The sequence below is a fragment of the Trachinotus anak genome, unplaced genomic scaffold (genome assembly GCF_046630095.1).
Source record: "Trachinotus anak isolate AG129_WGS33_773 ecotype Australia unplaced genomic scaffold, CSIRO_AGI_Tana_v1 ptg000014l, whole genome shotgun sequence".
Lineage (NCBI taxonomy): Eukaryota > Metazoa > Chordata > Actinopteri > Carangiformes > Carangidae > Trachinotus > Trachinotus anak.
The window spans coordinates 4,418,769-4,446,103 of NW_027273865.1; the positions used below are offsets into that span (position 1 = coordinate 4,418,769).

At 40.7% G+C, this 27,335-nt stretch overlaps 2 protein-coding genes across 4 annotated transcripts in view; one reads left to right on the plus strand and one right to left on the minus strand.

The window, feature by feature from the left end:
* Window positions 1-305: 305 nt before the first annotated feature.
* On the minus strand, window positions 306-20,295 carry nyap2a (neuronal tyrosine-phosphorylated phosphoinositide-3-kinase adaptor 2a). 3 transcript variants are annotated; one of them, XM_071496844.1, is made up of 7 exons: window positions 19,773-20,294; window positions 16,563-16,779; window positions 9,623-9,936; window positions 8,184-9,218; window positions 7,325-7,456; window positions 7,002-7,114; window positions 306-3,776 (listed from the first exon to the last, which is right to left on the minus strand). In XM_071496844.1, the coding sequence occupies exons 2-7, from the start codon at window positions 16,763-16,765 to the stop codon at window positions 3,549-3,551; spliced, it is 2,025 nt and encodes a 674-aa protein (XP_071352945.1). In that variant the 5' UTR covers window positions 16,766-16,779; window positions 19,773-20,294; the 3' UTR covers window positions 306-3,548. The 3 variants fall into 3 exon arrangements, with proteins under 3 accessions (XP_071352945.1, XP_071352947.1, XP_071352946.1); XM_071496845.1 differs by lacking the exon at window positions 306-3,776 and adding an exon at window positions 4,735-6,857 and having other exon boundaries at window positions 19,773-20,295; XM_071496846.1 differs by lacking the exon at window positions 19,773-20,294 and having other exon boundaries at window positions 9,623-15,640; window positions 16,563-16,696.
* Window positions 20,296-24,291: 3,996 nt separating this feature from the next.
* The window catches only part of LOC139632081 (sodium/potassium-transporting ATPase subunit beta-3-like), a 29,812-nt gene continuing 26,768 nt past the window's right edge, over window positions 24,292-27,335 (plus strand). The window contains exons 1-2 of the mRNA XM_071496823.1: window positions 24,292-24,663; window positions 25,386-25,514. Of these exons, the coding sequence (XP_071352924.1) occupies window positions 24,414-24,663; window positions 25,386-25,514 (379 nt within the window). The 5' untranslated portion in view covers window positions 24,292-24,413. The remainder of the gene's footprint in view (window positions 24,664-25,385; window positions 25,515-27,335) is intronic.

Consider the following 27,335-nt stretch of genomic DNA (forward strand, 5'->3'; position numbering starts at 1 on the left):
CAAGACTGTGGTAAGGCTGGAGTGACCGCACGCAGACATGGACGAAGACGAACACACTGGCACAAGACAAAGGGAGACGCAGACTCATATACACAGGGTAACAAGGGACAGGTGGAAACACTCAGCAGGCAATCAGACCGAGACACACGAGGAAGGGCAAGTGACCTGAAACGAGAGGAGAGTTACCTTTCAAAATAAAACAAGAAATGACAAGACAAGACATGGAGGCAGGACAAAAACCCAACTTGACCTCACCGCAGTGTGACACATCTGAGTTACCTGTTGCAAAAACACAATGAGCACAGTTTCATTAAAAAGATATTTATTTCTGTCATCATGTCCCATAAAGATGAAAACAGAGTCACAACAACCAGACTGATATTTGTTTTTCTCTCTGGACAGATTCAATAAAAAGAAAGACTAAAAGACTCTTGTCTGTTTCTCACAGTGCAACATGTAAACATATTTACACCTGTGGACAGGTGAAGGTAAAGGTGAAACACGCTTCTTGTAGACCTCATGGTATCCACACTATCATGAACCTGAAAATAGTTGAAGTCAGAAGAGATGGGAGTAGAGGGGTGATGACACAAACTGATCAATTTTTAATTCATTTGGTTTGTTAAGTTTCACTTTTCTGTCAAACATCACTTAACAAACAATGTCATCTGTTATGCCGTGTTCTATTATGTCATGTTCTTTTATGTCATGTTGTATTATCTAATTGTCTTTGTCTTGCTTCACCAAATAAAATAATAAAAATTTAAAAGATTTGTGGTTCCTCCCGGAGTGTGAAGGAGTCACTTCTTAATCTGTCATCATTTCTCTGACACATAAATTACAGTTTAATCATTTAAAGAAGAAGATTCTTAAGTAAGATTTTAAAATCACCTGAAACAGGTACTGAATCTTCAAAGCTCTGTGGTAAGGTTCTGATTGATTGATATTTGTATATTGACTGATTGATCTCTGTATATTGATTGATCTTGTATATTGGCTGATTCAGCTCCGGAAATTGACTGATTGATCTCTGTATATTTACTGATTGATCTCTTATATTGACTGATCTGTGTATATTTGTAAGTCACCTACAGTTTGATAACCTCTGTCAGTTGTGTCGATGTGCTCACAGTAATCTGATGTTTGATGTTGTGATGTTTTTGTGATCTTGTGTCGTCACCCCTCAGTCATCATGTTGAGACATTTTTCTGTTAAACAAGTAAAACAGGTGATTTTACTCAGGAGAAATAAAAACTCTGCTGAGTTTTACTTTCTTCTCTGATGTGAAGATTCAGACAAAAATCAATCAGTCATTAATCCACATAAACAGTCCTCACTATACGTTCCAATCATTTCTACATCACGTCATTGATAATCAGTCTGAAGAATAAAATCACAGTAAGGACTGAACTGGTTTTCAGTGTGTGTTGTTCCTATAACTGATCAACTGATCTCACATCTAATGAGACAATGAACAGAAATCAACTGTGGTATCAATTCCTTAATGAACACATGATCAAACTATAATGATAACATGGTCACACCATATATTGATCACAGTGTGTGTTAGACTCTGTTTAAGATTGTGCGTGAGTGTTTATGTGTATGTGCTTGTGTGATTGGGTGAATGTGTGTATGTGGATGCAGGTTGATTTACACTAATCACACAGGTTTCATCATCATATCCCAGAATGCTTTGCTTTAGTCTCATGTTACCATTGATTAGACAACACTGTAATCAATCAGCTCTTACACATCCATTAATAAATCAATACACTGCATTCATCAAGGTTTATCTTTCTATAGATGTCCATCAGTGATCCACTGTCCCAAAAACACAGATGGTCACATGATACACGTAACCTTCATTACGTGTCAGTAAATGCAAACAGTGCCTTCATCTGTCCGATATCTTCTGTAAAACATTTAACTTTGCTCAACTTTAAAAAAGAAGTTTCACTAAACTAATGTAAAAATAATCAGTTCACAGTTGTAAATCCAGCTGAGCTAAATACTCTAAATATCTCAATTCAACAAACACAAGATATTAAGTTGAATCAACAGTTTTAAGTTATGCAGTTTATACAGTTTAAAGAATTGTTTTTGTTGACATGAAACTCTTCCAGTTTTTTGTAAAACAACCAAAAAAATGATATGTATCAGAAACATCAGATTTGTTTTTAGGACTCATTAAAAGTTAACATGACTTGTAAAGATTACATGACCTCACATGACCTCTTATATTATCATCATCAAACATTTAATCAGGGTCTTGATAGAATGAATAAACAAGCCAAACAGCAACAGGATCGTCTGTCTAATGTGTCATAGTAACGAACTGCAAAATACACAAACTGTGTGAACAGGTAAAGACTGGAGTCAAAATAATCTTAATCTGGAGTTAAATTGAGTTAAACTGGAGTTAATCTAGATTTGATATGGAATTAAACTGGATTTAAACTGGAGGTAATATGGAGTTAATAACGAGTTGAGTGGATTTAGAGTCCAGGTTGTGTTTCAGGGACAGTGGATAAGACCAGACCAGCAACTCACCTAAATACTCTCATTTTAAAATAGTGCCTTTTCGTCATAATAAAAGTTTTTAAAATATAAAAACATGTCATATTTTTTTCTTCCACACAGACAAGCATCACAGATTTAAATATAAAAACGTTTAACTACAGACTTTTCACACAGAAAAGTTTATAAATATTTTTTCTTTTTACAGCATTCTGCTACACGACTGTCAGACTATAAAAAATCTGAATCTTTTACAGCGGTCAGATAGAAAAATAACAAGTAAAAAGACAACACCTGCTACACCTGTATGGCCATGCCTCCTTCAACATTAACTGGACAGAAGGACAACCCCCTGCACCTCCCAATCTGTGTGTGTGTGTGTGTTACTGTTGGCTGAAAGATTGTGATTGTCATGTTTTGTGAAAAAGTTGAATGAAAACATTTTAAAGTGTTGAAGTAAAAACAGCTGATTTTCGATTTTCTCACATCATTTATCTGACAGCGTCTCAACCTCTGGACCGAGACCCACATGAGGTCACGTCATATGTCGATCCCCTGATATCATAAAAAACTGTCACACATTCACACTCCATGATTAGATCATTCATTCATTAGTTGACAGTTTCATATTAGAGTTGATTTATCTGAAGTGTAGATATTTTTGATTTATTTCATTGTTTCTCTTTGAGTATTGGTCTTTGATTTGAAATCCTCTGTGTTTTATTCTAAACCAGATTGATGTGGATGAGGATTTAAGAATAGAAGTGGGGAAGCTTAATGATGGTTTGATCTAAAATTCACTCTGCTGTCTCTTGACTGGTTGATTCAGAGACAAGAGAAGAGAATCTACGCCTGAAACTGATTAATCAAACAATGAGAGAAAACCAGTTTTTAAAATCATGTTCAAGCTGTCAGTGGATGAATGTGGCCTGATGGCTGCTTCATCATCATGATCATCATCACTGTTTCTGTGTTGCTCAGAACATCGTGGTGGTCTGTGATTCACGTTTCTGTGTACTTTTTGTGTTTCAGATGGCAGTGTCCCAGAACACCGTGGTGGTCTGTCCAGTTGCGGCTGCGGTCGGCGGGCCTGAATATGGTGGGGGCTGTTTCCTCTTCCAGCTGGGCAGGATAGGCATACTGTCCTGTTTACACAGATTCTTCTCTGGCCACTGACGAGATTTGATCTCTCGACACAAAACTCTTTTCCTCTCGATCATCTCCATCATGGTGGCGTCTCCGCACAGCCACGGCATCTGGAGATGAAGAGCAGTTCAGCGTCAACATGTCCGCAAACTGTCACTCAATAACCACTTACTGTGTTTGTCACTCTTTGAATCTCTTTGTTTAGTCTGTGGTTTGACCCTGTGGCCATTGTCTTGTTGTGATCATGGTTTATGAGAATTAAACCTGAGCCCCGCCCACAACATGCTGGCTCCAGGTGTCCAGGTGAAAGAGCAGAGAGTCTCAAGATGGTTAGACTCAGCCACATGTTTGAGCCCCAGTCAGACCCAGACTGAGATGAGGAGTTTGTTGTGACCAGAATCAGAGAATAGCAGATGGATCAGAATGGTTAGCATAGTTAGCATCTTTTATTTGTTTATGTTGTTTGTTAGCTTGTAACTGGCAGTGGCTGACACATTGTTAGTGGTTGTGCTAATGGTAACTCTGGCTCTCTGTACTGACAAGGTTTCAGGTGTATTTAGCCCCGCCCCCCGTACCCACAAGTTGACAGGATTGGTTCCTTATGTTATATGACGTATGAATCCCTGGCTGTCTGAATCTGTTTTTATGAGACTGTCATTGGTTCACTGCAGTTCAAGGCGGAAACACTCAGTCATGGTGTTGACTAATTATTTCACTCATCATATGTCTTTATTATATAAAAACATCATGTGGACGTTAATGTAGTGGAACACCTGATCTTCATCGGAGGCTCTTTAAATTGTTATTTTCTATTCTAAAAAAATTGTAAAATCAGAAATTCAAAATAAGAAAGACGAGAACTTTAATAGATTCTTTGTAAAAACTATATAAAAATATTTCATATGTTTTAAATATGTCCAATACACAGTGGTTATTGATCACTGATTTATTGATCTTTGCTTGACTAAGTGAATGTTGAGTACTGACAGTCTGACATGTGATTGGCTGTTACTGTGTGATGTAAGACAGACAGACAGACAGACAGACAGACAGATGGTCAGACAGATGGTCAGACAGACAGAACATCAGACTAATGTTTATTTTTCTTTCAGGTCATCTGTATGATTCCTGTGTCACACTGATTTCATTGACATGAATACAGGTGTGTATGAGAAACACTTCAGGTAACTCCAGTTTAAAATTCAGATCATCTAATTTAACAGATTAGAAAAAGATTTTGATCAAGGTGAAACTTTCCCTGATGCTTAAGTTTCATGTTTTATTCAATTTTGATAAAATTAAAATTTTATTGTCACAGCTTCATCGCAAACATTTGCACACAACATAACACATTTTATTACATCATTATGACCTGAGAGGGAACAAACCAACAGTTCACAAAACAGAAGACAAGTGTGTATTTTTCATTTTAAAAGCTTTTCAAAAATGAATGAATTGTCTGTAAAATGTAAAGTTGGTAGAGAATCACCTTACTTCCAGGCTCTGTTCCAGACATAAGAAGACCTCATACAAAAAAAACTCCAATAACTGAACATCTAGCCTTGGGACAGGACCTTTGGTGTGATACTTAGTGTTTATGGTTTAACCCTTACCCTAACCCTTTAATGGACACCATTTCCCATCCGTTTTTAGAAGAGAGCTTTAGAAAGTTTGAGAGTTGTATGGATATGGATGACACCAAGTAATGATGACAGAAGTACTTGTGCTATAGCACTTTATAAGTTCTTCATGGGAACTGTAGTTTTTTTCTGTTCTCACAAAATAATCATTCATTCTCTCCACAGATTCTCCAGCTGATCCAAAATGCTGCAGCTTCAGTCCTGACAGAAACCAGGAGAAGAGATCACATCTCTCCTGTATTAGCTTCACTGGCTCCTATAAAATCCACTAACTCCTCATTAACTCATCTTCTTCTTTCTTTGTAGTTCTGCTCTTCCTTTTCTCTCTCTCTCTCTCTCTCTCTCTCTCTCTCTCTCTCTCTCCTCCTGTTTTTCTTCCCAAGTGAAGGAGTTTCAGTGTCTGGGGGGTCTTGTTCACACGTGACGATAGGATGGAGCGAGAGATTGACAGGTGGGTCGCCTTCACCAGTAAAGCCGGTGTTGTACCAGACCATTGTGGTGAAGAGGGAGCTGAGCCGGAAGGCAAAGATCTCGATTTACCAGTTGAGCTATCCTCACCTGTGGTCATGATCTCTGGGTAGTGACTGAAAGAATGAGATTGTGGGTACAAGCAGCTGAAGCGAGTTTCCTCCACAGGGTGTCTGGGCTCAGTCTTAGAGACAGGGTGTGGAGCTCTGACCTTAGAGGGATCTCCTTCACGATGAAAAGAGCCAGTTGAACGGGTTCAGGCATCTGATTAAGATGCCTCCTGATTGGGCGCCTCCCAGTGGAGGTATTCTAGGTACATCAATTGGTAGGAGACCAAGGGGCAGACCCAGAACATGCTGGAAGGATTTTATATCTGATCTTGCCTGGGAACACCTCAGGATCCCCCAGGAGAAGCTGGAAAATGTCAATGGGGAGAGAGACGTTTGGACTACCTTGCTTAGCCTGCTGCCACTGTGACCTGACCCTGGAGTATGCAGTTGAAAATGGATGGATAGATGGATGGATGGAGAGTAGAGGAGGAGTAAAGGAGAGGTCCTGCTCTTTTTAAAAAGTGTCTGGTCCAGACCCAGGATTTAAGCTCTTTATAGATCAGATAGGGCAGAGTAAATAATATAATGGAAATAGTTAATTGTTAATTGAGCAGTGTTACTGTTTCAAATTGCATATTGGGTGTATGAGGTTTAATTGGAGCTAGGTTTAATGTTAGTTTAATGTTACTTTAATGTTACTTTAATGTTAGTATCAAAAAGGACACTTTGTTAGTATCAGTACTGAAGTGTTACGATTTTGTTAAATGTGTAACTACAGATTTCTGTTAGTGTCAGTTCATGTTGAGACAAAAACATTTTACACCATATATTTTACACAAAACTAAAATTACAAAATATGTCCTTTTTATGAAGTAAAAAAAGTATTAAACATGTTTACTTGTTTTCATGTTTCATTTTTACTTGTTGTTTTTACTACTACATGTTAACAGTTCAGATGTCAGTCAGCTGATGGAGGGAAGCTTCTGTTCGTCTGTAAAATGTTTTACGTTCTGTTGTTCAGTGAAGTTGAATCCTGTGTGAAATACAAAGTTTCTCTTTATAATAAAACTACTTTTTATCATCTTGATAAGAAAGTGGATCTAACGGAACAGACAGGTAGTGGATCAAGAAACAGGTAGGTAGACAAGTAAAATGGACAAATGTTTTACAGGTGTACCTGGCTGAGGGCGGGGTGATGCGTTTCTTGCAGGCGGCGTTGTGGTGTCCCGCCAGGTGAAGGAACTCCTGATGTCGAAGCTGAACGGCCGAGTTTACAAACAGACTTTGATTCTGCAGATATAATTATTTAACACCAACAAACAAAAAGACAGATGAGAGGAGACACCTGCAGTTCACCTGTAGTTCACCTGTGTCAGCAGACAGAAGTTGAAGTCCTGATTAAAATGAACACCTTTGTCTGACTGACCTCCTTTTATTCTCTTCACATCTGAACCTCAGCTCCTCCATACTTCCCTGTAGTGTTATTACTGCCTTACTCACCTCCTCCTCCTCCTACTCCTCCAGACAGCATCATGGTGGGGCTGACAGATGACCTCCCCATCCTACTGCAAACTGGACTGGATTGTCCATCTCTGTCTTTACTGTCATGTCTGGGCAAAGACCTACAGTCTCCTACATAAATACAACGGACACAGCAGTGACATAATGTGACAACAAAACCCTCTTAAAACAACACAGAACCACCGATATGTAGAACAAAGAACCTCAAACAGAGAACCAGCTGAACCTCGAACAACTGTGAGACCAAGAAGATAAAACTCACTTTAAATAACAAGGAACTGAGGAGAATGTGTAAGATAAAGAAAGTGTGAGAGCTAAAGATGTGAGCTAATGTGATTCTGACTGCTTTACATGGTCACATGATACAGTATCACATGACAGCTTTCTTGGTTGTTAAAGATGTTTAGAGACAGCGTGGTTCTTCAGTACAAATTGTTTCTATTTATTTAGAAAGTTGTTTTTTTGTCTCAACTCACTGCAGAAACTAAACATGAAAGTTTCTGCTGTGGATCAACAGCCAGACTCACAGAAACACTGACCTTAGACATAAAATGTCCGGGACCTTCAGGTGAGATTGTTTTAGTAATTGTGCTGAAATGTGATTGGTGGAGTTTGGTGGGTTACACTCAACCGTGGAGACCACAGAGTAAGAATACTTGAATATTGGTCCCCAGGAGGAAATTAGCATTGCTCCCTCAATTATGGAAATGTAACAGCACAGAATAGAGAATAACAAACAATTTAGGAGGTAAAACTTGAAGGTCAAGGTTTGATTCAGTTTGACTGGAGACTTCAGCAGCTCTGAACCTTTGATGTCAGCTGTAGTACGAGTACATACCTTCACCCTCCCTGCTCTTCCTGCCTCCTGAGCCTCTCTTCACCACCTGTCGACCTGATGTAAACAGGTTGTTGAGTTCGTCCAGCGGGCTTGTTGGAGTTTGCGACCTCATCGACACATTCTGCATAGAGCCGTGGGTGGAGGAAGAGTTACTAAGTTTAGTTCCGCCCTCCCCTGCCCTGTGTGAGGATGATGAAGATGAAGATGAAGAGCGAGGCATACTTCCTCCTGCCATCAGAGTGTCATATGGTGGCGGCCTCTTCAAGCTCAGAGGGGTCAGAGAGCGACCCATGCTGACCGGAGACGGACAGGCTGATTGGCTGCGGGGATAACCATGACCACTGTGGGCAGAACCAGATGATTTGTAGAGGTTGGAGGGGAGAGGTGGAGCCGACGAGCGGCCCGAGGATGTGATGGTGTGGGTAAACGGCAGGTCTCGGTCTCGGTCTCGTTCTTTGCGGTGGTGGGTGGAGCTCTGTGGATTTTCAACACCACCTGACTTGCTGTAGGAGACATTTTCTAACATGGGCAGCCGGGTGACATCTAAGGGAGTGAGGGGGGACTCGTCAGAGTTGGGAGAGCACTGAGCGGGGGCGGGGGGGAAGACAAGCAGTGGCGGGCGGTGAGTCAAGAGGTTGGGGAAAGGTGGAGGGATATCACAGAGAGATCCACGGGACCAGGCCTCAGGGTCCATGATGGCGGAGTGAGTGTCCTGCAGGAAGTCCTCCAACATTGGGTACTTCATCTCCTCATACACTGACTCGCCCTGCTCATCCTCCACCGCTTCCTGACCTTTCAGCTCTCGCAGGATGTTTCCCACCATCTCGATATAAACTGGCTCCTCATCATCTGTGTCTCTGGATGCTGGACTCTGACTCTGGGAGGAAGATTTTTCCCACCTCAAGGAAGACTTCTTGTTTCCATGGTTATGGATGTAGGACTCATCAAAGGAGGTGCTGAGCTGAGTGTTTGGGTTCCTCTTCGGTTTAGGTGGAGGCATCTTCTTATAGTCCTCAGTGTAGAGAGGACATCGAGCTGGAGACAGACAGGCAGAGAGACAGACAGATAGAAAGAAAGTCAGACAGAGAGACAGATAGATTGAAATAGAGAGACAGAAAGACAGATCGAGAAAGAGAAGGAGAGACAGACAGAAAGACAGACAGAGAGACAGATGTAGAGACAGACAGGTAGACAGATGGAGAGACAGATGGAGAGACAGATTGAAATAGAGAGACAGACAGATCGAGAAAGAGACGGAGAGACAGATGGAAATAGAGAGACAGACAGAGAGAGAGAGGTGGAGAGACAAACAGGCAGGCAGACAGACAGACAGAGAGGCTGTTATTGTTTGACCTCAGTGATCTTCACAATAACATGATTTACTCTTTTAAACATTTAGATTTCCACATGTCTTTGATAAGAGGTGAATCTGTCCTCACCCTCCGCCTGCTCCGCTGTCTCTTTGGTCTCTTGGTGGTCTCTCCTGGTGACTCCTGAGCCTCCGTTTACCATTTCAGAGCTGCTGCTCAGTTTGGTGTTGGGGTCTCTCTTCGGTTTGGGCGGAGGTTGTTTTCGGTTGTGGCTGGAGTCGTCATCTCCTCCGCCCACTGAGTGGAGGGACTGGGATCGGACAGTGAAGCCCTGGCTTGGGGGAGGCAATCGGTCCTGTGGTGCCGGCATTGTCATGAAACCCATCCTAAAATGTTTCCCCGAGTACGCCCCATCTGTTGCCTTGGCAACATCTTCACCAATTCTGGATGGACCAATAGAAAGATGTGTCACCACAAACCTACAATCATCAGCCAATCACACAATCAATGTGACATCAAAACCCAAAATGAATCTGATAGAGAATTTAAACAATGAAGTGTAACAACAATCTATTTTAATTTGTTCTTCAAGTGGAAGAATAAAATTCAGCTGTACGTAAATCTGAATCTGAAGCATGACAGTGATGTTGTCACAGCTTTTTCTGTTGATGGAGCTTCTCTTTATGAAAATCTAACTGTGTTAATGATGAGGTCCTCAGGCCAGGCCTAGTTTTAATTTTGTGAACACACAAAAACATCAATGTAACTTTTCCATGTTAAAATGTTTAAAAACAACCAGACCCATGTTATATATGTTCTTACATTATCCAAATGTTTCCATAAATTTTCACACCAAGAGAAATCTGTGATTTTAATCATGGTAATGGTCATTTGGTTGCCTGTCAATAGCGTCATATCCTATATCAGAGTACATTTTTAACTATATATTTTAAATTATCAGAGAAAGAAAGCTGAGGGAGTGTTTTCATTCAACATGTTTTTACCAGATTTAATCACCGGTGCATTTGTTTTGATGAAGAGGAGACATCTGTGGACAATTCAACTCCCAGTCAAAACCTCCTGAAGACAACAACCCCCATGACCCCATGCTACTTCACAACATCACCAGTCTGTCTTTTGTTATTGTTTTGACTGAGAGACCCCTGGCAGCTGAAGCAGATTACATATTGTGCGATTAAATTAAGTTAATTTATCACCATTCCATTTTCAAAACATATCCTGGTTTTGTGACCAGGTTTAAGTCAGTCATTCTCATTGCTGTGGACATAAATATGGTAGTGGCAATCATGAATAATGCTTCATAATGGGTGATGTGTGACTTCTAGAATATTATATGAACAGAAAACTTGGAGGAAATGAATGGTCAGGGTCAACAAAGATAAATAGATAAAATACTTATTGATCCCTTGGGGAAATTTAATGTATTCAGTTAATATTTGAGTCAGTGTGATGATCCACTGTCTTTGCCTGAGGTGTTGAACAGTCTGATGACAGTGAACAGAGGATTTCCTGAACCTCTCAGCCCTGTAGTGAAGAGAGATGAGACGCTGGCTGCTGTTGTAGCTACTTCTCTGGTCTGAAGGATGTTGTGGAGAGGGTGGTTGGTGTTGTCCAAGATGGCTTCATCTTACAGAGCATGTGTATCTCAACAACGGTCCTGTGTGAATCCAGACTCCTCCAGTCAAGACCCAACCTTTTTAACCAGCTGGTCCAGTCTCCTTGTGTTCTTGTCTGACATGCTACTGCCCCAGCAGACCACAGCAGAGAAGAGGACCCTCTCCACCACTGACTGATAAAACATGTGCTGCATTTCACTGCAGATGTCAAAGGACCTGAGCTTCCTGAGGAAAAAGAGCTGACTCCACCCTTTCCCGCGGATGGCATCTGTGTTCAGGGACCAGTCCAGTTTACTGTCCAGGTGCACAGCTATATATTTATAAGTGTTCAGATCCCTGTACTCTCCTTCCTGTCCATTCCTGATACACACCACAAGAGCTGTGTCATCATCTGAATGTGGAGACTCAGAGTTGTATTTAAAGTCTGCTTTATACAGGGTCTGGACTGGACAGGACTGGAGGCAGAACTGCTCACCACTGTCCCTGAGACACAGTTACCAACCTGACATACTGTTGTCTTGTGAGGTAATCCACAATCCAGGACCTGAAGGAGGGATCCACCCCCATCCCTTCCAGTTTGTCGTTGAGAATGGGGGGTCAGATGGTGTGAAATGCACTTGAAAAATCAAAGAACATAATCCTCACATAACCACCTGACTCCAAGTAAGAATATGACCAGTGGAGCCTGTAGAGGAAGGATCATCCACATCCAACATGTTCCTGTTTGCAGACTCAGGTTGAAGATCTATCAATCAATCAATCAAGATTTATTTACATAGCCCTATACAACAACCAAAAGGTGACCAAAGTGCTTTACAATAAAAATTGAGAGAACACACTATACAATAATCATAAAATAATAAATCATGAAATAAATCATGAAAAGTATAAAAAGTACATTAAAAGACAACAAAAATGAAAATGTCACAGCACTACTAGGTATTAAAAGCCGTTCTAAATAAATACGTTTTGAGCTTAGATTTAAAAAGTGCTGGGTCAGTAATAGTGTGTATGTCAGGGGATAACTTATTCCAAAGTTGAGGTGCAGCGACAGCAAAAGCATGGTCACCCCACAGTTTATATCTTGACCTTGGGACCTCAAGATGATGTTGCCCTACTATGGTTAAAGTTAAAATCTCAGATAAATAAGGTGGGGCAAGGCCATGTTAGCTTTGAAAACAAACGTCAACATCTTAAAATCAATTCTAAAATTAATTGGAAGCCAGTGAAGTGAATAGAGTATGGGGGTTATATGTTTGCATCAGGAAGTGTTTGATAAAAGGTGAGCAGCAGCGTTTTGCACAAGTTGAAGGCAGACAAGGGAAGACTGGTTAACACCAACATAAAGTGCATTACAGTAATCTAGCCTTGAGCTAATAAAGGCATGAATGGCCTTCTCCAGGTCATGTCTGTTAAGGAAGGGTTTTACCTTCACTAAAAGATGAAGCTGAAAAAAGTTAGTTTTGACAACAGAGTCTATCTGTTTGTCAAACCTTAAACAGCTGTCAAATATAACCCCCAGATTCTTTACAGCTGGTTTAAAATGAGCAGCCAGAGCGCCAATATTTGAGGCTGCAACAGTCAGCATACTCAGGGTACCAAACAAAATACACTCAGTTTTATCATCATTTAAATGAAGGAAATTTTGTGACAACCATTGCTTTATATCTGCTGAGAGGTCCAACAGCACCAGCATAGCAGGACTACCTGCATCAACACATAAGGCAATGTCATGGTACACTTTTAACAGTACTGACACAGTGCTATGACGTGATCAAAACCCTGATTTAAACTTTTCAAGAATAGAATGATTTTCTAAAAATAACTGTATAAAAACAACCTTTTCTAAAACATTTGAAAGAAATGGTAAATGAGACACAGGCCTAAAGTTGGATAAAACTGAGGAGTCAAGGTAAGGTTTTTTAAGAAGGGGCCTAACCATAGCATCTTTAAGGCAGCTGGAACAGACCTCAAACTAAGAGAAGAGTGAGGAGACTTGACCCCACAGTGTGAAATACCTCCTTCAACATCTTAGCTGGAACAACATCCAAGGCACAATTAGTGGGTTTCATGTATTGCACCATGTCAGTAAGGGCTAAAAGGGAAATCATTTCAAATTGCTCAAGTGCAGCAGAATGTTCATCATTAAATACAAAGCCAGTATTCTGCCTAATAAATGTCACTTTATCAGTGAAGTAGTGCAGAAACTTCTCACAGGTCATGGTTGAGGCATTTGACAGAACAGAGGTGCATGGGATTACAACAGAGTTTATGGTTCTAAATAATGATGATGACAGCTACTAGAAATAGTGAGGGATAGATATTGAGACTTTGCCTCCTTCACAGCCTTCTGGTAACTGTCCCTCAGTATACCCAAACAACATACATGTAGTTTGTCCTTCTTCCACCTTCGTCAGCCTGTCTGCAACGTTGCCTGAGGGTACGTGTGGTGTCATTTAGGGTCTGGTCTTAATTTGGTCGATTTATATTGGAAAGGTGCAACAGAGTCCAGAATTGCAGAGTGTGCAGAGTGAAAAGAGGAGAGAATGTTATGTGGGCATAAGGGAGAGGTCAGACCATTCATAGCAAAAATCTGAGAATCCATGAAAGATGCACAAAATTCTCTGGCTGTTAAAGAGGTGAATGTGCGACGGCGAAAAGCTGGAATGAGGGGCTTACAATCAGATGGGGGAGTTGTGAATTCAAAAATAATAGGGAAGTGATCTGAGATAGCAGTGTTAGATATTTCTCTGAGGGAGACAGAGAGCCCATGAGAGATGACAAGGTCCAAAGTGTGTCCAAGATAATGTGTTGGTCTATCCACTGATTGAGTTAGGCCAAAAGAGTTCAAAAGGCTTTTAAAATCATTAACCAATTGGTTGGAAGGACAGTACACATGAATATTAAAATCCCCACAGATCAGGAGTTTATCATATTTTGGAAAAAATCTGCCAAAAACTCAGAGAACTCTTGAATAAAGTCCTTATTGAATTTTGGTGGGCAGTAAACTACTACTCACAGCACAGGACAGGCAAAATCAACCAAAAACGACTGTAGTTCAAAGCTTGAATAATTGCTTGAATGTATAATTGGCATCCAAAGCTATCCAGACAGTGGCCAAACCACCACCTCCGCCTGAATCTTGCGGGGAGCTGAAGAATGAGCGGCCGGGTGGGAGGAGCTCCGAAAAGGCGCTGTTTTCACCTGGTTTTAACCAGGTCTCTGTCAACAGGAGGAAATCCAGAGCATGAGTTGATAAAAAAAAGTCATTTGGTATAAAAGTCTTATTTGTAAGTGATCTGGTGTTGATCAGCGCCACCGGTAACTATACTCCAGAGAACGCTGCAGGTCATAGACACCATGCTTCGTAGAAGATCCAACAGGTTGATGACAAGGATCATATGTGGAGGACGAAGCCAGGTATGCTTTGAGTCTGACACGGAATCCTCCTCTCTTACTGTGTCTTCCATGGCGATTGTTGTTAAGCAGCGTACAGAGAGGACACTGTAGATAAGGAGGTATGGACGCCAGGAAAGATGGCGGCATCTTCGACTGTCTGCCACAGTGACCGATCTGCAGATTTTACACATAAGTGCGGATTCCAAAGAAGGGTTAGGGGATCATAAACCAATAGAGATGACATATTCTGTGTGACAAATAGCAGGACCAAAATACACAGCAAGCCACATACAATGGCGACATCTTAACCTCCATGGATGAAGATCCTCTGAGACTAAGTCAGCTGAGCTGCACAGTCCTTCAACAGCCTCAGACACACACCATTTGGGCCGGCTGCCTTTCCAGGACGTAGCCTATTCAGCTCCGCCTTCACCTCCTCCACTGTAAGGGACAGGAGACTTGACCCCAGTGTGGAGGGATCTGCAGCTGCGGTGTCAGGGTTGCAGCAGTGCGAAGGAGATGTAGGAGAAACTGCAGCTGAAGCAGTGGGAGAGACACACCTATAGAACACACCTGTGTCACACTTGTAGAACAGGTTGAACTCATTGGCCCTGTCCACATCAACTGATGTTGCCTGGCTGTTCCTGTCTTTATAGCCAGTGATGGTCCTCATCCTCTTCACACCTCTCAGGTGTGGTTGTGCGGCAGCTTCCTCTCTACTATCCTCTGGTCATCCTCCCTCTCCTGCTTTAATCTCCTCTTCAGCTCATGTTGCACACACCTACACGTCTCCCTGTCTCCAACCCTGAAGCCTCCTCTTTCTGGTTGAAGAGGGTCTGGATGTTACTGGTGATCCAGGGTTTGTTGTTGAAGCAGCATACAGCTCTTGTTGGTATCACAGTGTTCATACAGAACTTAATGTATCTGTGGTGCAGTCAACCATTCTATCAAGATCAGTGTCTTTGCTGTTTTTATTTTCCTGTGATTCCAACAGTACATCCAGATCTGTGAACTCAGAACAGTCCCTTAGAGACTCTTTGGACTCCAGGGTCCAGGTCCTGAATTAGCATATGGTTGCAGCCTGCCTCAGTACACAGGGTTTGTAGGAAGGCTGAAAACCAGAGAAAAACCAGATTATGGTCTAATCTGATGTGGTAGAGCTGAAGCAGAATGAGCCTTTGTGACGTTTACGTACAACAGATCAAGTGTCTCATTTTCTGTTGTGGGACAATCAAAACAATTAGCAAAGCCAGAGTGTGCCAAAGTCCTCCACCTTTATTCTTTTACATGCTCTGGCGTCTCTGTCGCTCTCACTGCAGTGAAAGCGAGAATGGTCGGGAGTGTTGTCATTTAACCAGGTCTCTGTGAAACATGTGACACTACACTTACAATGTACTCGACATTTCCCATGAGGACTGATGGTAGAGAAGGCTTGTATCTCCATCTCCTAGACTTTAGCTTAGCCCTAGCTCTGCATCAGCTGGTATGGGATGTTTAACTCTATGTCTAGTACTCCATAAAGCAAGGAGGTCCCCCCTTGCTAACACTATTTTGTCCATCATCAGATGAAAAAATGCCAACTGATAAAAAACACACAAATACACTGCGAAAAGTAAAAAAGTATGAGCTACAAGGATTTGCTGCAACATTCAAGGATGAAAAGTTTTGCTGGAGTGGTCCCAACTTTAAACAGACCCATAATCCCAGTACAAAATATAAGTACTGACCACTGTCTGGCAACCAGAGAATTAGCTGTTAAGGCAGGTGTATACGCACAGTCAGTTTCGTCAAACACCATTTTTGTCTTTTGTGCACACATTAACACTCTTATGGATTCATGTCCAGACAACGTCCTTTTGCATTACCTTATCTGACAGTGTGAGTAGGCCTATATTTCAAAATAAGATCTGCTATAGTTACTGGTAATATATTTTGACAGGCACATTTCAGCTTAGACGACATATGTCCGGTTACGAATTGTAATAATAAAACCTCATTTTTTAAGGTTTCATGTGTTTTTAGTTTTTTTCTACCTCTTGATGGCTTCTTCCTGCCGCCTCTTTTTCTGGTGTTTTTCCTGCAGGTAGGTCCAGTTAGTCTGGTTACGAATGCGATCACTCTCTCTTGCAATGTCTGAGGCGTTTTGGATCACCAGACCATCGTATGTTCTAAGTCCACTGTCCTCCACGTACTGAAAAAACCTCTTGAAGGAAGATGCCTCCTCCTGAGATGTCATGACTCCCCAAAGACCTGAGAGGAGGATCATACAGGACCAGGTGAGATACAGTTTGTCTCAAACAAACAAATTGTAAACCTTCATCTAAACCTTAAACTCATGGTTCTGTCTGTCCGATGGAACACCCTGATACAGTGGCTGATCTCTTTGACCAACAGTCAGTGTTGTTTTGTATTAATCATTGATCTTTAAGTTTCTCCTCCATCTAACAAACAGTAGGAAAACTCTTCATTTCTGTTTTAGTTTTTTTTTTTTTTAAAGATATTTTTTGGGCATTTTTTGCCTTTATTGACAGGACAGTAGAGAGAGAGGGGGAATGACACGCAGGAATGACACCGGTCGGGAGTCGAACCAGCACTCGCCTGCTGAGAGCATCCGCTCATGTGATACACGCCCTAACCACTCCACCATCGGGCCACACTCTGTTTCAGTTTTACTGTCAGGAAACATAAAGATGATTGCAGGACATAAACATCTGTATCTCCTGTCTTTATAAAAAGATCAATGCTGTAGAATTAAACCTGAACACTACTGACTATGATGGATGGATAGATGATGGATGGATAGATGGATGTATGGTTGGATGGTGGATGAAGGGTGGATGATGAGTGGATGGATGGATAGATAGATGGATGGATGGATGGATGGATGGATGGATAATGATATGTGAATGATAGATGGGTGGATGCGTGTGATGTGAACCAGAGAAGACTGGATATCAGTGACCTGGTGTGTTAAGTTTGTTTGTAACAGTCAGTAATTACTAATAATCACTCTTATTGATTTGTTTCATCACAATGTGAATTAATGTAATTTTACTGCACAGTCACAAAGAAGTCAACACCTCAACATCACACGTGGCATTACTATGGGGTGCTCATAATTATTTATATTTTTCAATAATGTATCTCTGTAATTCAGCAGAAACCAACCTTTTACTCATATTTATTATATTGTGAGAATGTTACACATCTGAGACACCATGTGGACAAGTCCAGTCCAGATCATTTGTAGTGGTCTCACTCATTGTGTTTATCAGAACACTGAGGCAAGTATCCCAGAATGCATTTCACATCAGCCAGCTGAGATAGTGGAGAGTTTTCATATCACTTTGTTTTCAGGTGGGAAACAGATTTGATTTCTAACATGTGCCCAGTTTGTTAAAATAATACCAACTACAAAATTAACTCTAATGTTTTCTGAGACACTACTACTCTGGTAACAGCTTCCAATCAGTGTTCATGGTCATCATCCTATGCAGAACAATGTGATAAGTTTGATAAACTCTGAAATAAACACCAAAGTATTGATGCATTTCACATATCCCCCAAATATTTCTTGTGAGGAAGTCTGTTCATGGAACTTATTATTTAATGAACAGGTGCAAACAGGTATATACAGATGTGTACAGGTGTGTATAGGTGTGAACAGGCATGTTTAATCAGCTGAGTCAAGATGAACTGCTGTTGTCCCTATGACAAACTACTCATGCTGTGTCCTTCTGCTCTCAAGAGATCTGAGGACAGGAAAGACTGTCTTCAGAGAGATGTGACTGGTCAGAGGTCATGTGACAGAACAGTCCTCTCTTTGGATGTTAAATATTGTTGCTGTCTGTGTTTGGGGTTGTGAGCAAACATCAAAACTCAACCTTTAAAAATCTTGTTTTATCTGGTGTGACTAGAATAAAAAAATGTTCCTGTTTAAACATTTCCTGGAACCAGTTCAGACCATCATCAGACCAGTATAACAGTCCATGAATCAGGCTGGTCTCTAATCTGTCACTGATTTGAATTTAAAGCGGTTGATGGATTCTATTCTTTCACCACTACGTTTCTTCTTTTCTTTCATTCTTCAGTCGTTCCCACAGAGTGATATAATCTCTCTCTCTCTGTCTCCCTCTCTCTCTGTGTTCTCTTAGTTTCTCTCTATCGTTCCCCTCCCCCACCTCTGTCTCTCTTCTTACTTCTAAAAATGGATCAGGGAGTCAGTCGGTGGTAACCTAGCAACAGCAGCATCTCTCAGAGGAGTATGATGTAATGCTTCCTGTACACGAGAGAGGAGGTGGAAAGAGGAGGAGAGGAATGGAGGAGGGGAGGATGAGGAGGAAAGAAGAGGAGATAAGGAAACAGGAAGAGGAGACAAAGACAGGAAACAAGGACAGGAAACAGGGAAAGAAAACAAGGAGAGGAAACAAGGAGAGGAAACAGGGAAAGGAAACAAGGAAAGGAAACATGGAGAGGAAACATGGAAACATGCGTTTGCTGTAACCTGTAAGTTTTTAGTTAATTATTCAGATTTAAACATTGAAATCTTTGTAATACAAACATTTGAGTTCTTTTGATCCAGATTTTACTTCAATTATTTATTAAAAATAAATCATTTTATTTATTTTATTTTTCTTATATTTGAAGATAAAAACATTTTAAAACTAAATAATTTTAACTCCAATCCTGAGCCTGAAACACAACTCCCTCCTCTGTCCCACTAACAAATGTCAATCATCTGACCAATCAGGTTTATTTATTTTTAAGTCTTTGGAACAGAAACGTAAAAACAGGTTCATCAAGTGATATTGATCAGATTGAATGGGCGGCCATATTAGAACATGTCTGTTGCAGAGCTACTTCCTGTTTGACCCTTGACCTTCTGCTCTGAAGGATTATGAAAAACGTGTCAGGTATGTTTACCTTTGCTTCTCTACGAGCTTTGAGCTCTTTCAAAATAAGATCCTGGTTTTAAATAAAGTGGAATTTTCCTTTAATCTGTAACTTTGCTCTCAGCTCTGATTCAAGATGGCAGCCACACTGAATCTGAAGCTGCTGATTTCAACAAAAACAGGGTGTGAAGGAGCCAGATCTGATTTGAACAGACTTTATTGACACTGTCAGCAATGACAGTGGCAATTCGGCGACTTTTCCCCCAGCAGAGAGAAAATGACCAACCAGACAGACGAATAAAACCAGAAGAGACAAACAAGATAGAATGAAGCAGCTGAGAGGAGGCTTACCGGAGGATCAGAGACAACTCAGACTCCATCCATCCCTCCTTCACTGTCTCCTTCACTGTCTCCTTCACTATCTCCTTCCCTCCCTCAGTCCACCCTGTGCAGAAACAAAGATGGAGGGATGAAGGTTCTTGTCGTCCTCACAGATCTCTGCAGTTCAGAGGAAATGATGACTCGCTGCAGCGACTTTAATCCACATCCACCCTTCAACAACTCCGTCCTCCTGTCCTCCCTCTTCTCCTCTCTTCCTCTCCTCTGTTCTGCAGTCATATATCCTCACTGCTGTAAGAATCACACACACACACTCTCACACCCTTCAGCCACACAGGCACACATCCCAAACGATGGTCACCACAAGAAACAAGAGGCTGAAACCACAGCAACCTGGCAGCATCCTCACCCTGCTGACTCCTCCCCTTGCTGCTGAGATAGGGAGGGGGGAGGAGAGAGAGAGGGAGAGAGAGAGAGAGAAAAAAATGAAATATCACAAAGTTTTTTCATTTCTATGTTTGTTAGAAAAGGAGCAACCATGTCGTTCTTTATGTGAACAGATGTGTTTCTTATCCTCCCTCCTCCTTCATCTCTTACATGATGATGATGATCTTAGCTGACATGATGTCACATGATATTTTAACACAATGACATCATATGATTTCACAGTTCATGATGCTCAGATTTTCTGTCAGATGTTAAAGCTGCAGAGACTTTTGACCATTAGAGGCAGGAAGTGCCCAGAACATGATACTGAACACAAAATAAAAGCCTTAATCTAATCACAAATTTTATTTTGTGACTTGAAATATTCAACTAAGGGAGTCCAACAGTGTTGAGAGCTTCCAGCACCTTCACACACAATGAGGCTCCGACACTTTTACAGGAGCACTAACTCACAGTATTATTCAACCCCCAGCTTCAGTACTTTGTGGTGCATCCTTTAGCTTTTATAACTTCTCACAAATGTTTTTGGTAAGTGCTGACAAGCTTCTTACACCTGTCGATCGGAATCTTTGCCCATTCCTCATGTGCAAAAGCCTTGAGCTCAATGATGTTTGATGGCTTCCGTGCTGCAACTGCCTTCTTTAAATCCCACCAAAGATTTTCAATCAGATTAAATCTGGTGACTGAGAAGGCCACTCCAGGACGTTCCAGGATCTTTTTCTCAACCAAGCATTGGTTGACTTGGAGGTGTGCTTGGGATCATTGTCTTTTTGGAAAGTCCAATGGTCGCCAAGGTTTAATTTGTCAACAGAAGGCAGCACGTTCCTCTTTAAAATGGCCTGGTATTTCTGGGAATCCACGATGCCAGGGACATGATCAAGACTCCCAGTTCTTGCCGCAGAAAAACAGCCCCACATCATCAATGACCCACCTCCATGCTTGACCGTGGGGATGGTATTCTTTGGGTCATAAGCCTGGCCTTTCGCACGCCAGACATACCGCTGGTCCATATGTCCAAACAGTTCCAGTTTGGTTTCATCAGTCCATAGAACTGTCTCCCAAAACTCTGTAGTCTTATCCAAATTCCCCCTGGCATATTCTAGTTGACTTTTGATGTTCCTTGTGGTCAAGAGTGAAGTGTGTCTTGGAGTCCAGCCATGAAGTCCTTGTTTAGTCACTGCATGTCTTATAGTTGCCACTGAAGCACTTGTACCAGCCTTCATCAGATCATTCTGTGGCTTTCTTGCAGTCACAAGGGATTTTTTAGTTGTCCTGACTAAGTTGCTAAGGGCCCTTGATGAAATTTTGGGGATTCTTCCACAGCCAGGCAGGTTTACAGCTGTTCCCCAAGTTTTAAACTTCCTTATAATGCTCCCAATGGTGTCTCTTGGAATATTAAATGTTTTGGAAATCTTCTTACACCCAAGGCCCTTCAGGTGTGATGAAATAATCTCCTCTCTCAGCTGTGGAAGCTTCTTTGTCTTTCCCATGATTGCAACTCACTTTGAATACCTTCATGGTTGGGGTTTATATATGCATCACAGCTGAAGCAAATGAAGGATCATTATAGAGTTCCCAAACTGTCAGAAAGCTTTAAAAACAATAATATTATATAGGGGTTGAATAATTGTGACATGGCTATTTTAACAAAATATACTGTTACACACAAATACTACATCATGCATTTTCTGTGTTGATTTTATGTATCTCTCAACTCATAAAGGAGTCATCCAAAGCAGAATCTTGCTCTTTGAATAAACTTTAATTGATAAATCCTTAAAATCTTTGGGGGGTTGAATATTTCTGATTGCAACTGTATATATATATACACACAAACACACACACACACACACACACACACACACACACACACACACACACACACACACACAAGGACAATATTCTATGTTGTAGTACTAATTTACTGACCAAATATCATAGAAATGCGGATAAATGAAGTATGGCAGCAGTCTTGTTCCAAGTGAAAACTGCTACTAATAGTATCCAAAGCAGTATTGGTCTTAGAGCTCCACAGGAACATAGTGGAAACAAGGAGTGTAGCAGTGTGTTACAGTGAAAGGTGTGTTACAGTGACAGTGTGTTACAGTGTGTTACAGTGACAGTGTGTTAAAGTGAAAGTGTATTTACAGTGACAGTGTTACTGTTATAGTAAATGTAATAAATGTAAATGTAAATGTACTTCACTACTGTCCGCCTCTGTTAATTTCTGGTTTGTTGTGACAACACTTGTTGTGGAAACATTTGGGAAAATGTAAGTACATAACTAAAAAAATATATAACATAGGTCTAGTCATTTTTAGAACATTTTAATGTGAAAAAGTTACATATGATGAATTAAATGTACATATATATTTTTACTTAAGATATGTTTTGTGTCCTTCTCTTAATGCATTTACACTAGTAAAGTTCCATTGTATTTTTCATTGTGCAGTGCTGGTGTCTATTCGGGTCTTGTGACAGCAGAGGCTCAACTGAATAGTCTAACAACTTGTTTCTATGTGAAGATTACAGCTTCCAGTAATTGTAAATTAAATTGTGTGGTGATTGTTGACCTTGTTTTTAAAATTAGAGGCATATAAATACACATGTCTTATGATTTTAATTTTTTATTCAATTTCTGCCTCTATTCAATGTATGTTTAAGGGTATGTATTTTCAAAATAGTCTGGTATATTTGTGAATTTCTTATTTTTTGTATCCATCAACTGCCTGTGTGGACATACAATCCAAATTTCATGAGTAGCTGACTATTATTCCTAGAGATATATGTGAAATCGCAGATGCTGCCCCTTTTGAGGAATCCAAAATTTCCATTATTTTCGATTCTGGGGAGGATCCAAATATCATCCAAATATCATCCAAAAAAAAACTTTTGCAGTAAAATATTTTTACACAACCATCCATTTCATAAAAAAGACATATTAAAGATACAGAGAAAAAACATCTTTGTGCTTTGTTCTACCTCAGGTGGAGGTATCTCAACTTTTGAAGGCTTTAGTTCCTCTACTATAAGGGAATTAGTGTTGAATGTTGCATGCAGTGTTATATTTTCAAGGGTAACAGAGCCTGTGTGGGACCCAATGTGATATCTTTTAATGGGGGCTCAAAATCTCTGGTGGCACCCCTATCCACATCCAACAACTTTCTGACCAGAACTCTGAGGAGACCGTCTCAGTCTGGCTCAGAATAATTGGAGTATAATATAATTAGAGAATAATTTCAACATGGTTTTGTCAGAGTTCATGTCCTCAGAGTCCCAAGGGAAACCGTCCTTGCAGTGACCCCCTGCAGGTTTCTCTTTTATTGTCCACAGGATTGGACCCCAGGTGGGGTTCTCTCCAGGATGCCACCCTGAGACTCTCAGAAGGGTGATTCTTCCTCTCTTTAGCACAGAGACCCTCTCTTTGCACTCAGGTGCGGGCTCATATGTTTTATCTCCTCTCTTTCTACCTTCCTCTCTCCTTGTGTGTGTGACGTTAGCATGTCCTATTTTTTATCCAATCACATGTCTTCATTGTGGTCATGTGACGTGCTGTGAGTTGTACTGTAGTTACATAATTCAAGATTCAGTTTGATGTGAAATAATTTCTAAGCAGCTATTTATTCTTCTATTCAGTCTTTAAGATTCTATATAAGATTTATCAAAGCGCTGTATGTTGAAAATGTAATAAAAATAAAACATCTTTACTGTGAAGCATCCTTTTCCTTCACCATTACTGAAATAATAATATATAATAATAATAATGATAATAATACAGTATACTGTACTGTATATTTTATTATATTGTATTATCAGGCATGTTTTGATCTTATTTATTTAGGATATTTTTTGATGAAGCTTATTAAATTGACTCTCTGTTGGTTCAGTCAAACATATGATCTGAAAATTACACAGTTATTATAGAACCAACATAGTTTCATTCTAACGTGATGACTGGGTTCTTACAGCAGACCCCCAGCCCCTTAACCCCGGGGCCCTGTACTGCGCATGCGCTTCGTTCTGCAGCAATCCGTGTGTGTGTGTGTGTGTGTGTGTGTGTGTGTGTGTGTGTGTGTGTGTGTGTGTGTGTGTGTGTTCAGCCACAGACCGCTCAGCACCGCTCACTTATCTGACGGATCGGTTTAACGCGGCTAATACCCCGCTCAGCGTTGATTAGCCCGGATCTGTTCAACCCCTTGCACCAGCATGTCGTTCACTCCGAAGGACCTACACCAGGAGCCGAACCAGGAGAATAAAGAGGAGAGGAAGGAGGAGGCGAAGGTGAAGGAGACTGAGGTTAAAAATGAGGAAACGAAAGAGGAGCAAAAGGAGGAAAAGAAGGAGGAAAATAAAGAGGAAAGAAAGGAGAGCAAGAAGGAGAATAAGGGATCCTGGAACGATTTTATCTACAACCCGACCACCAGAGAGTTCCTTGGTCGGACTGCAAGCAGCTGGGGTAAGACAGGTGGCGAGTGCGCTGATAGAAACGGTCCTGGAGTTCAGAGAAACATGAATCTGCCTGTTTGTGTATATTTATCACAATACATCACAGTATGTTACAGTACATCTCAGTACATCACATCACAGTCTGTTACAGTACATCACAGTATGTTATAGTACATGACAGTACACCACACTATGTTACAGTACATAACAAAATATTACAGCATATCAGAGTACATCCCATAAACAGTATTTATACACAAACACACGTGTCTTTGTAGTGTATATGTGAATAAAGTGTAGGTTTGTGCAGTGTTCATGTATATGTAGTGTATAGTTTTTTGTAGTTACACACTAAACTAGTATGCAATAAAGTCCATAAAGTGAAGCTTTGCCTGTTTTTAAATAAGATTACTGCAGTTTTTATTTCCCAGCATGCCTCAGTTGAGAGGGAAGACTGTTATGTTTGTCTTACAGTCATCACTCAGAGACAATGAAAATGAAAAATTAACTAGACATTTGTGTAAACAAATCTACATGTATTAAACATAATAAAGAAAACAAAGTGATGTGGGGTTAGTCTGTCTGATATGCGGTGAGTGATGTGATTGGACAGGAATGCTAAATTAATCCCTGAAACACAGACTACAAAACAGAAACACAGGATGAGTTTCACCGCGCAACAATGTTTGCTTCCTCTGTTGTGTTTAAATAAAGTGATGTTGTCTTCTTCAGGTTTCATCCTCCTCTTCTACCTCATTTTTTATGGGTTTTTGGCGGGAATGTTTTCTCTCACCATGTGGGTGATGTTACAGACTCTGGATGAAAATGTCCCCCGACATCAGGATCGAGTGGCCAATCCAGGTGAGTTAACTTTTATCCACAGTTTTTTTTTTTTTACTTCACATCCATAGAAATTATTTTAGATGTTTTTCAGGTTTGACTTGAAAAAGATTTTAATCCAAATGAGGCTTTAACTTTAACTAAATGGAATTCATCCAGAAATAAATTATAAAATTGCAATGAGGACCAGGCCTGGAATTTCGTCATTTTTCATTTTACAAATAAATAGTCTCTGATGAGAAAAAAACAAGAAAATAACACAAATGACATAAAAATCATAGATTATTATGATTATTCCGTTTTAATTAAAATTTAAAAAAAACATTTGAAGATTCATCATGTTATCATGTATCAATTTATCGGAATGTATAAGGATGTAAATATATTTCATTTCAGAAAAACTTTCAGCAGATGAATACGAGGACAAGTGTCAAACTCACATAAATCATGTCACACAGTAAAGTTTAAATATTCTACTCAGTATCGATAAATAAATAGATAAAATACTTAATTAATCCCAAGGGGCAATTCAGATTGCCCAGTAGCTTATTAATTAATTTAGTTAATATTTGAGTCAGTGTGATGATCAACTGTCTTTGTCTGAGGTGTTGAACAGTCTGATAAACAGTGGAACAGAGGATTTCCTGAACCTCTTAGTCCTGCAGCAGAGAGATGAGACATTGGCTGCTGCTGTAGCTGCTTCTTTGGTCTGAAGGATGTTGTGGAGAGGATGTGTCTCTCCAATCCTGAATGATTCCAGACTCCTACAGTCACAGACCCATCCTTTAGAACCAGCTGGTCAAGTCTCCTTTTGTTCTGACCTGCTGCTGCCCCAGCAGACCACAGCAGAGAAAAGGACACTCTCCACCACTGACTGATAAAACATGTGCAGCATTTCACTGTAGACACCAAAGGACCTGAGCTTTCTGTGTCAGTGTCAGTGTCCTTCCCTCTAACTCTGACTGGGTGAAGTGTGGGTCTAGACCTGTGAAAGTCAATGTCAATCTCCTTGGTCTTGGAGGTGTTCAGAAGGAGGCAGTTAATGTGGCTCCATTTATTGAAGGCCATCGTCAGACCCCTGTACTCTCCTTCCTGCCCATTCCTGATACACACCACAATAACTGTGTCATCCGAGTATTTCTGGATGTGGCAAGACTCAGAGTGGCATCAGGGCAAGCAGTGTTCGACCAGTTAAAGCTGAAATTGAACATCAATTAGAAATACTGTTGTGGAAGTGACATCTATCCTTACATCTGATCTCACAACAGTTTTCTGTCCCATAAAGGATCTGATGCCTGTTTGCATTCATCATGTAATTTACTGCCCTCTGGCAGTGGCAGCAGGGTATTGTCTCTGAGGTTAGTTTGACTTCCAGCTTTTGTATCTGTCGTTTCTGTCATTTTGTGGGTGTGACCGTGTCCTGTTGACGAAGACTGGAGCTTCAAGCAGAGAGGACAGCAGCTTAATGTGGGAATATTTATATTGTTACAGCGACATACACATGACGTGTGTGGAAACTAAATGACCTAATTACACTGATTTATCATCTCTGTCTGTGAGAAAGAGAGAGAGGGAGAACCAGAGAAAGAGGGAGAGAGAGAGGGGATGTTGGCGACTGGAGCTGAGCATTAGCTAGTTAGATGTTAGCAGTATAGTATGTGCACAACCAATCCAGACTGCAAGGACTGCTGCAGCGATGCCTTTAAAGCAACCTTAAGATTTTGACAGTAGGATGGGCGCAAATGCCATGGTGGCTGTAGGGTGTACAATTTGTATTGGTGCATCTTGGCCAGATGGAGGGGCAACGATGGTTACCCCGTGTGAGGATACCTGCTGGACAGG

Excerpts from the sequence above, each read along its gene's own strand:
- nyap2a (XM_071496844.1), bottom strand. The coding sequence starts at position 16,765 with ATGACATCTCAGGAGGAGGCATCTTCCTTCAAGAGGTTTTTTCAGTAC. Across the intron at positions 9,219-9,622 it reads GACAGCGGAGCAGGCGGAGG|CTCGATGTCCTCTCTACACT; the intron begins GTGAGGACAGAT and ends GTCTGTCTCCAG. Across the intron at positions 7,115-7,324 it reads AGGAGTAGGAGGAGGAGGAG|AATCAAAGTCTGTTTGTAAA; the intron begins GTGAGTAAGGCA and ends TTATATCTGCAG.